Here is an 11,062-nt window from a genome sequence, read left to right as displayed (position 1 = left end):
ATTCAAAAATAAAAACATAATCGCTTTCTCAAAATCACATAAAGCCATATTATAACATCGACTGAGATAAAGAATAAAATGAAATATTAAAATCATGATGTATCTCGCTGCATTGCGCGAGTACGCTTCTAGTATATATATAATTTGTTTAAAAGTTAATTTAACGGTTTGAAAGTTTGTTTAAAAGTTTATTGAGTATTAGATTTATTTACTGTTTCAATAATATAATTAGTATTAAAATCTCTAAAATAAAAAAAATATATTGAAAAAAATACCATTTTAGAGATTTTAACTTTGATTATCTATTTTGAAAAAATTATAATTTTTTTATTGAAAATGTTTTCAAGATCTCGTTTGATTTGTAGGAATGGAATGTATTTGGGGGGATTTGGATTTCAAATTCATTCCAATCACATGTTTGGTTTGTTGGATTATCCGGATTTGAAATCCTATAAATATGGGATTTTGAAATCCTTAGGAGGTGTTTGGGATTTTACGGGATTTCGTATGATCTTGTATGTAATAAGGATCTAAAAAATATTAAAAATGTTTGTTTATTAATAATCAGTTAATAAAAATGTAATTTACTTATTTTTATAATTGTTATAATCTTTTTATAAAATATGGTACATTCCAAATCTTACAAACCAGACACACCAATGATCTTAAATTCATTTCAATCCAAATTCTTCTATAAAATCTAAATACTTTAAAGACAATCATGCAAACCAAACGAAGCCCATATAAATGGTTTTGTAAATCCAACTACTTTTGTGGTTGTTATCATTTAGAGCATGTCCAAATATTCTTAAATGAAATTCTAGAGATTATTTTATTCTTACAAATATTTTAAAATGTTTTTTGAAATCCATAAAGAATAGAGGAGGTAATATTTATAATATATTATAAAGTATTTAATAAAAAAATAGAAATCATTTTTTATGCACTAAGTACTGCAAGTTGGTGCATAATACTTAAAATTCAAGGTTACAAATAATTGTGCGTAAGTATAATTTATTAAAGTTTCATGTTTGAATTCTTATAACTAACAACAAATAAACATGACCAAATACAGGATAAACATCTTATTTTAAATAAAAAATCCAAATTATATTTAGAATAATCATTGAGTTTTAATATAATACTTAATTATTGTCTTTATAAAAAATTATATTATTAAACCAAAAATAAATTACCTCTTTATTAAACCTAGATTAAATTATAATAAAGAAATTGAATTAAATACATTACACAAAAAACTAGAACTATTAAATAGTTAATTTGATAATAATATCGGTATATTTTTTTCAAAATTTTATTATATCTTAAACTTATACTTTATTCCAAAATAAAAACATTAACGGTTTCTCAAAACCATATAAAACTGTATCGACATAAACAAAGAATAAAATGAAACATTAAAATCGAGATGTATCTCGCTGTATTACACAAGTAGTCTTCTAATATTTTTAAATTAAAGAAATCTCTAAAAGTAAATAAGGTTTAGGATAAAATTATTAGTGGAGTTTAATAAAAATAAAAGTGGTATTTTATAAAAATATTTAATATAAAAATGGCAGAATATTTTTGAGATAATCAGGACAAATCATGATGATTAATTCCATTCCTTAAAGATTTTGAAACAACCAGTCACATTTAGGGGTGTTTGGGATTGCTTACTTGAAACAACTTATGTTTTTTTTTTATAAAAGTACTTATCAACTTATTATAAGTCAAAAATGTTTAACTTCTTCAAAAACACCTTATTCCGGTTTTGCACAGGTATAAGTTGTTTATCCGAACATTAAAAAATGCTTATTACCAGTGTCACATCGGAACAAGTCAATAAGTTGTTTGAATGTTGTCTGTGGATTTCAATTACCTCTTCTGAACCGGAATAAGAAAGAGCGGAGTCGCAACTCTTCCTGTAGAAACCTCCCGCCATATAAGCAATCCCAGACACCCCTTTAGTTCTTGAAAAAAGTCTGAAACATATATTATCTTTCACTCACATATTTTCTAACATCAATAATATCATAGATAAAGATTAAAAGTCAGACTTTTGATAACTCCAAAATTTTTGAGATCCGTAAAAACTTTTACTTTAAGATTATGTTTTACATGATTTTCTTTTCATCTAAGTATAGTATTTAATGTATTGATTGATATATATTTGTTTCAAAATGTGTTTGTTTCATACATATTCAGTTCATAATGTGAAACTTATTTACATGTACTTCTTGTTTCACAAACACACTAAAAATGTTCAAATTGTGAACTGAGTATATGTGAAACAATCACATTGTGAAACAAATATATATTAATCACTATATTAAATTTTGGTTATAGATGAAAAAAATAATATTAAATAGCACATGATACAAATCTAATTTTTTTAACATTATATATAAAATAATAATAAAACAAATTGAAATTTATTAATTAACATATTATATTATTTAATTTTTTAACATCTAATTTGTATTAGTTAACATATTATATTATTAGTCAATTATTTTAAACATATTATATCATGTTAAATTTTATTAACTTTTAAATATGTCATTTTTTAGTCATTTTATATTTTTCAACTAACTTATCAGCTAGTTTTTGTCAAACATATTTAGTTCGTTAGCTAGCTTATTAGCTAATCTACCAACTTTGTCGTATTTTTACGTATTAGAGAAGTAGGATGCAACGGTGGTCGGTATCATCAGTATGAGAGGTTGGAGTTGCCGTTGGTAAAGATAATATTATTACATGTGTTCTGTGTTAGGAGGATGGTTGCAGATAATAAATAGAATTTAATTAACTTTTTAATATTTGTATAATTACCTCTAAATTTTATATTGCAACTAAATTTATGTCGGCGTATCTTTTAATATTGAAACGTATTTATCAGAAAGTTTAAAATTTGTTTGCTAAAAATATAATTAAAACCAAAATTTGTTATATTTTAATGTAATTTGAATTTATATTCTTACCGTTTGGCTTGGTTAGTCACATGAGACGGCTCGGCTCGGCTAATATTTGGAGGGTAAAGTTAATTCGGTTATCGTCCCAGGCCCAGCTGCTGAACTTCAATCGGTGAACACACAAAAGTGGATGTTTCTGAAGACACGATTCTTCCGTCCGCCGGCCACCCTCCGCCTCCGCATCGGTTCGTACCTTGTACCATCCCTCCATTTTTCTCATCTCTTCAACCTCCACCTCCACCACATAATCATTCTATACCCGATCGTATTACCTGAAATTCGCTTAATTTTCTTCATTTTGCAGTTCTTAGTTTTAACGAATGCATATCTTAATATTGTTACGATAAATTGATTTGGCCGATATTGACGTGTGATCTTCTTTGTGAATTGCTTTCGAGAATTTGGTATTGATTTACATATTGTTGTTGAGTTGTAATTTGGAGGGAGGGGTGAAATGGGAATAGGGTTCATCAGTGTTTCTTCATATTGTGAATTGGGAATTCTTTTTCTATGTGATTGCTCTTGTGAATTGGTTTCTAAGGGCTTAAAAATTGTCACATTACACATTCCAAATCCAATTACTGATCCTACATCTGTGATCTGTGTGTGCGCATGCTTGCTTTTTGATGTTGTGCACATTGGTAGATTGAATATCTTCATGCTTTTTGTTGTTCTTTTCCATATGAGTCTGGGCTTGTTTGTTAGCAGCTTAATGAGCTTAATAGAACTCGCTCCTTTCTGGTCAGCTATATATGATTGTTTGGTAGAGGCTTAATGATATAGAAAGCGGCTTATTCAGTGAGCTTCAAGGGGAGTTTTATGTAGAAAGTCAAGGTTTTTCCAAACCTGCCCCTTCCAAGTAAAAGAACACGCTCCGACCATCTATGAAAAAACTCTCTCCAACAAAAACCTTTCCAATCTATAAAGACTTGTAAATCCACACATGCAACTTTATCCATACACGACTTGATGGAAAACCAACCAAACATCCCCTGAATTAGCATTATGATCACTGGTCTGAACTGAAAAATGCGGATATTCTTTTGATTATAGAGTAATCAATCCCAACGAAGATGCTTATGATCACAATGGCAAGCCAAAAAATACAGATTTTTGTATATGAAAGCAATTTAGCACACCCACCGACTAATCCCCTGGGTGACCACAAATGGCCTAGAGTTATCGCATGTGAGCCTCCATGACCACAAGGGCTTTGGGGGTAGATGAGATGTTCCACTACATCCCCCTGAGGCTTAACAAGTGCGCCACAACCCAAGTGATGATCTATTGCCGGTACAATCTGATTTAACTTTCTGTAAAAATCTTGTAATCCAGATTTATTCTGGAGATGAAAAGTCAAAATCTGCTTAATAGAATTAAGAATCCATTTAGAATCCATAAAGATCTTGTTGTATAAATTGATCATGAGAAATGTTGTATTGTAGCCATTTCTTAGTTTGATCTGCTATGAATACAGCATACTCTTCATGCTTCTCTATCCTAGTATCAGTTATTGATCAGTTTCAGTAGTCTGTTCTACGTTCTTCGAACACAACTATGAAGCTCAAAATTTCGATCCGAGGAGTGGTCTAAGATTCCATTTACAGGTTGTAGAGTAAAAAACCCGACCAACTCCACCTGTTGTTGCTTACTGTTCCTTTGTGATTTACTGGGTTCGTCTGGTTTGGTTTTGTTTATAGTGGGAATTTGTTCCATCTCTTCTTCGGTTTATTTGGCCTTTTATACGACAAAATTTGACTAGGAGTCGGTAGTTGATGACTTAGAGACCATGAAACTTTTAAATAACTCACATTTACCGTTTCTTGCTTCTATGACTGATGAAACGTCTAGCAAATCCGACGGTGAACAAACCAAGATGATTTCTGGGGATGGAATTCCACGTTGGAGTGTTTATGATAGTCTCAAGATTATACCCTTAAAGCCGGATGCTTTAATGGCCGAGATCAATTCCGCTATTTCTTCTCTAGAGTATGCCAAGGCTATGAAGCTCCTGAATTCTCCAGCTCTTGTTTCCAAGGACAAGAAGAACGTCGATGATGGAAACCCTAATTCTTTGTACAGTGCACGAAAGGCGGATGAAGCTTATAAAGCCGGATTGGCATCCTTGGCTGCAGGTAACCTTGAGGAGGCTTTTCGCTCCTTGAATGTGGCTCTCTCCAAATGTCCGCCCAATAAGACGTCTGCTGTTGCTAAGCTTCGATCTCTCATTTCTCTCACGGCTCAACGGCTTCGAAAATCTCCGGGATGACTCAGGTTTGGTCCCTTTTTAGTGCAGCTGTTTGGATTAAGTTCCATTCAAAAATTAACTTGACATTGGCTATAGGTCCATATTTGTTTAATGTTTGTATAGTCTTGTAGCACCAAAAAGCCATCAAACTGCTTCAAGTTTTATATAGCAATTCTTGAAATTGCAAAACTCATAGGCTCAGACAGCTTTCAATAAGATGTTAAAGAGACTCCATTGTCTCATTTTCAAATGGAAACAATTGGATCACCTATCTCCTTGTAAAGCAAGAGACTTCAGGTTCCATTTTCACTCAATGCCGTATTGGACTTCGAGTGCAAAGGCAGAACGTAGGTTGACTGCAAGTCGCACCTGTCGAGGAGGGACAAAAGTCGGCCTTATGCTAAACGCTTACCAGGTAAGTTTTTACCGAGTCACTTTACCTTATCGGATAAACATGACAAGGGTTGAGAATCGTATCCGGTAAGAGTGATGACAAGAATCTAGAGTCTTACCTGGTAAGTGAGAGTCGTGACTCTTACCCGGTAAGCATTTACCGAATAAAAATGTCGCATATGATGCCGTTTTAATGAACTAAAATCTTACCCGGTAAGTTAGGTGAAAATGTTGACTCTTATCGGTAAGCGCTTTATGCTTACCAAGTATGAGTTGGTAAACAACCCATTTAGTGACCGAGTGGAAGGGCCATCGCTTGACATGGGGCATGTCTGCATCTAGGGGTTTTAACGAATCAAGTTGAGTAGTAGGTTGTTTGGGTTTGGCCCAAGAAAATAACATTAGGCTCGAGCTCGAATAATTTTTCTATGCTTGAGCTCGACGGCGGTTTAACAATTTTAAGTTACACATTATGACCTGAAATACAAGTTTTCTAGAAGCTCGTTTATGGGTCGTACCGGAGATTGATTAACTCAATTATTTGCTTGAGCTCAAACGTTAGTCCAGGCAACAACTTTTTTTAAAGAATTTATGATTGTATGATTTATCAACTTATGAACATGTTTGGCTTAAAATGTATATGCTCGTATGACGTGATTTAAGTCATAAGTTTTGATCGGGCTTTTGAACAAACTTGAGTTGTTAAATTGAATAGATTTTAAAAGATGCTAATTGGTTTTACAAAAGATAGACAACACTAAAACGTTTTAAAATAAAAAAGGTAAATTTTTAAAAAATGGTTTAACTTTTATTAAGATGCTAATTATTCATGTAGACAATGGGTACAGTCACTCATTTGATTTTATAAAGGCCGTTTGGTTTGACAAAAGGATCGACAGATCTAAATTTCGTGAAAAGATTTGAAATCCACAGAATTTGGAATCTAGGGGTTTGTAATTAAACCAATTTTGAAATCCATAGAATTTGGAATCAAGGGGTTTGTAATTAATCGTTGGTTTGTAGGATTTTTTTAATGAAATTGAATTTCATTATTTATAAAGACAAATTTTAAAAAAGATTATAAAATATTTTTTTTATTAATTGATTATTACAAATCAAATATTTAAAGTATTATTACAAACAAATTCTATAAAATCCTGCAAAATACCTCATGACATTTTTAAGTTTCATGTTTGTGGAATTTCAGTTCGAGACTATCCTTGTGATGGAATGAAATTCAATACCGCAAACCAAACTTAGGGACCGTTTACCTAAACACTTATCCTGTAAGCACTTACCAGTAAAATTCAACACTACCATTTACTTACCGGGCATGATTTTATTCACTAAAACGCATCGTATGCAACAATTTATCCCGGTAAGCGCCAACCATGGTAAGAGTCTTCGTCTTCACTTACCAGGTAAGATTCTCAATTCTTGCCTTCGCTCTTACCGGGTAAGATTCTTAGTCCTTACCATATTCATCAGGTAAAGTAAAGTGACTTGGTAAACACTTACCCGGATAAGCATTTGGTAAAATCTATCTTCTACAAGAATTTTTTTTTTATCTGATTCAAGTATATATAACAATAGACTTGGACTCTCTTTTTCTTTTGGTGTTCCAAATTCCTACATCTGAAATCTCCCATACTTTCTGCATTAAGCTTTCTTCTGCTACTCCATTAGAACTTCATTCACCCACCAACAATTAACCATTTTTTTCAAACAAACAAAAACTCAAATTCCCAGTTCTACAAAGAAGCCTCAAACAAACATCCAATGGTCATATGGGTCAAGAAGGCTCTTTTTCACCCAAATTGGTCATTTGAATCTCGGTTATGGCGTATGTTTTAACCATCTCTATCTAGTTCAGTTTCTTCATTTGAAATGCAAAGAACCAAGTGTTGTTATTTTTCTTCCAAGTCTACGTGAAATGACTAAACTACAACGTTTAATCAAAACACTAGTGTTCTAACATGATGATTCTTCTGTTATTATGCAGTTGATGAGCAGAGAACAATATCCAACCAAACCAACGTTGGTAGAAACAAAAGGAAGGATAAGAAGGCGACCTATATGAACAAAGTTTCTGAAGACAACAAACAAGAAAGAGGTCATGATGCATCTTGTGCATTTATGCTCTGTGCTCGATATATGAACCAGAAAGTCCAGATGTCCCAAGAACGGTCACCTGCAGTCAGAGAACAACATAGCTTCAACCACCATTTCCAAATTAACCACCATGCGTACCAAGTTACCATGATTAACCTAAATAAGGAGAAACTAGTTCAAAGTTTTCTCAGCATGAACCAAGAAAGAATAGCCACAACGACAATACGATATAAATGGCTCTCATTTATGTTTGTTAAACTTCCACCCTATTTCCATCGAGACAAAAGAGAACTGCTAAATTTAAACATATTATGGGTAGTCTGCAAGGCATATATCTTGAACTAAGGGATTGTTTGGTTGGTTTTCCATCAAGTCATGTACGGATAAAACTGTCTGTGTGGATTAATCTATCTGTATCGACTGGGATTTTCATAGATGGAAGGAGCTAGTTTTTTAATTGGGAGGGGCAGGTTTGAAAAAAACTTGGCTTTCTACATAAAACTCTCCCCATAGCTTATTGAATAAGCCACTTTCTATATCATTAAGCCACTACCAAAAAGTCATGTATAGTGGACATTATAAGTTGTGCATCCCATTAAGCTCATTAAACTGCTAACAAACAGACCCTAAGGTAACAAGCTCCATCACACATTAGAGATAAGCCGCAGAGAGAGAGAGAGAGAGAGAGAGAGAGAGAGAGAGAGAGACTATACCTTTCCCCAATCACCACCAAGACCACTGCACCTCATTTTCAGATGTATCAGTTTCATCCCCAGCTCGTTCTCAACTTTTTTCCGCAAATAGCCCTCATCTGCTCCAAAAGAGTCCAAGTATGCATAGTAGCGTCCAAAGGCTACACTTAATGCATTAGCAACATCATTGGATAAAGGTTTGACATTCTGCAATATGGTTTAACTAGTTAGACAATATTTTTTAAAGAAAATATTACATATGCCCTTCATAAGAAAAGTAAATGTCACCTCGCCACTCAGTCCAACACTGTCGTCAATTTCCATTTTTAACGTCACAAGGAACCCGCTGAACTCTTCTACCGCCTCTGCAGCACGTAAAAGGTTGGCTAATGCCTCCTGGTTAGCCTTGTCTTCGGTGTTTTTAGACAATGCTCGCTTAGCTTTACAAATAACAGTATCTGGTATTTCAGCCCAGTTTACAGCCATAAGCTCCTTAAAGGCATGCTTGATATCACCATCTTTTATGTCTGGCAAGTGTGTCAAGCCATCGCTGAAACAACGGGTACTTCCAATTCCCATTGCAAAAGGAGAACGACCGTCTATTTATGAAGAATACCAGAATCAGTTTTCCATTTCCACATCAGAAACCCAATTGAAAAGAAAATATTAGATAATAGAAATCAATATTAGAAAAAAATACCATCATATACCTAGCATGCATAAGTACAGGTTATTTCCTAATGAGCGAACATTGGATAGAGCACTTAAGTGAACTCAACATACTAATAAAGTCTGCAATATCCATATATCTAGTTGACTTATAATTAAAACAATATAAAGTAAGCCACATAATACTTCCGAGGGGTTCCGTCCCCTTTATCCAAAGAACAAATGTTAGCATTCAAATCTTTCATGATGCATCAAGGGTGTGTCAAATCTTGTAAAGCAAGGTAGACCATAGTTTCAAGGCTGTCATCAATTTTTAAGGGTTCCAACTCGACTCAATCCAACTAGTCATCAGTCCCTCCCTTTGATCCTTGGACGTTGACTAGTTAGGTTTGTATTTACTTGATGCAATATTTTTATTCTCAATGGTCATTGGTCACCATTGCTAGATGGTTCAGAATTTCAAACACAAATTCTTGGCTTGTCACTGGCGCGGAATAGTGATATTGAGATAAATGATGTAAAAATTTGGTGGATACTTTTTGATGACCAGATGCTTGGTATAACACAGTAAACCATACTCCACAATCCGTAACAGCCTACACTCATCATGTTTTGTTGCATTTTCATAATAGTGCTTAACGCATATGCATATCTACTCTTTTCTCTCACTGTCATTATGCATGTTGCCTTTAGATTATTGATAATGAGTAACGATTCTCCCAGCAACTGAACAACAAAACCAGCAACAATCTGATCTGAGATACTAAATAATGGCATAGTGCATAAAATTTCCTGTATTTCTTCAGAACTTGTACATTTCTAGAGCCAATTACCTATACCAAATATTATATATCTTTTAAGTGTTCCCTCTCTTCATCTGACCCATTGTATTGATATTTTCATCTAAACATTCATCCTGTTCCCTAAATCATGCTTCATGAAAGAGCGTTTTTCAATCAAACTACTAAAACATAGACTGGATTCATTACAAAAATAATATTTCGAAAATCCTAATACACATCATTAGCCCTGAAATCATACGATATCGTGATAAGACACAAATTACACAAATCAATATCCTTTTTCTCGAAATTACACAAATCAATATCATTTTTCTCGAAGTCTGAAGAATACACATATAAAAGAAAACAAAACAATGGAAAAGAGTGTTACTGTAGGGCAGTGATGAAGGAGCGTGGTGAAAGTAGCGGATTCCATGGCTGAGGCATTGGTGGTTGCTGGTTACAGCGGCGGGGGCGACAAAACCTAAAGATCTCCGTGAGATCGATCGGTAGAGAGATCTCATCATCACCAATTTCTCCATAGCTGCGCGTATGTGTGAAAACTGAGGATCGGAAAAAGCTTCTTGAATCCCCTACGCAGGAATGCCTTTGTTCTTGCAAATGGTAAAAGGACCGAGATGTTAACATTCATTTTCCAAAGCTATAATTACACTTAGTCCCCATGTATTTTATATATTATCAATTCAACCCCCTATAGTTTCACAAACTTTTCGTAGCCATTAAAGCATCTCCAACAAAAAATTTATAATTTCCGTAAAATAAATAATCAAAAGTTAAAATGTTTAAAAAATCTATACTATATTATAAAGTATTTGACAAAAACTCTTTAAAATCAATTTTTATGCATGAAGTACTGTTTAGTGATCCACATTACTTAAAATTCAAGTTTACAGACAAATTGTGCATAAGTACAACTTATTAAAGTTTTATGTTTGAATTTGTGTAACTAATTACAGATAATCATAGTTAAATACAATATAAAATTTTTATTTTAAATATAAAAAATTTAAAATATAATTAAGATAATCATTGATTCTAAAGGAATACTTAATTATTATCCTTATAAAAATTATATATTATTAAATAAAAAATAAATTACTTCGTTATTAAATCTAAATTAAATTATAATTAAAAATTTGAATTAAAGAAATTATACAAAAAACAAGAACT

General features: G+C 32.9%; 2 protein-coding genes across 2 annotated transcripts; one reads left to right on the top strand and one right to left on the bottom strand.

Moving 5' to 3' along the window:
- The first annotated feature begins 3,032 nt into the window (after window positions 1-3,032).
- LOC112511656 lies at window positions 3,033-5,412 on the top strand. Its single transcript, XM_025117362.1, has 2 exons — window positions 3,033-3,160; window positions 4,827-5,412. The coding sequence occupies exon 2, from the start codon at window positions 4,852-4,854 to the stop codon at window positions 5,242-5,244; it is 393 nt and encodes a 130-aa protein (XP_024973130.1). The 5' UTR covers window positions 3,033-3,160; window positions 4,827-4,851; the 3' UTR covers window positions 5,245-5,412.
- Window positions 5,413-7,497: 2,085 nt separating this feature from the next.
- LOC112511161 (succinate dehydrogenase subunit 5, mitochondrial) lies at window positions 7,498-10,490 on the bottom strand. Its single transcript, XM_025116643.1, has 4 exons — window positions 10,263-10,490; window positions 8,709-9,019; window positions 8,442-8,627; window positions 7,498-7,807 (listed from the first exon to the last, which is right to left on the bottom strand). Exons 1-4 carry the CDS (start codon window positions 10,411-10,413, stop codon window positions 7,751-7,753), a joined length of 705 nt encoding a protein of 234 aa, XP_024972411.1. The 5' UTR covers window positions 10,414-10,490; the 3' UTR covers window positions 7,498-7,750.
- Between the last annotated feature and the right edge of the window lie 572 nt (window positions 10,491-11,062).

This window comes from Cynara cardunculus (genome assembly GCF_001531365.2).
Source record: "Cynara cardunculus var. scolymus isolate 2C chromosome LG 4, CcrdV1, whole genome shotgun sequence".
Classification (NCBI taxonomy): domain Eukaryota; kingdom Viridiplantae; phylum Streptophyta; class Magnoliopsida; order Asterales; family Asteraceae; genus Cynara; species Cynara cardunculus.
The sequence above is the reverse complement of the archived record's forward strand: the minus strand, read 5'-3'. Positions and strand labels throughout refer to the sequence as shown.

Coding starts and splice junctions, on each gene's coding strand:
- LOC112511656 (XM_025117362.1), top strand. CDS start 4,852: ATGATTTCTGGGGATGGAATTCCACGTTGGAGTGTTTATGATAGTCTC.
- LOC112511161 (XM_025116643.1), bottom strand. CDS start 10,413: ATGGAGAAATTGGTGATGATGAGATCTCTCTACCGATCGATCTCACGG. Junction 9,020..10,262: donor TCCTTCATCACTGCCCTACA/GTAACACTCTTT, acceptor CTTCATAAATAG/ACGGTCGTTCTCCTTTTGCA. Junction 8,628..8,708: donor GTGTTGGACTGAGTGGCGAG/GTGACATTTACT, acceptor ACCATATTGCAG/AATGTCAAACCTTTATCCAA.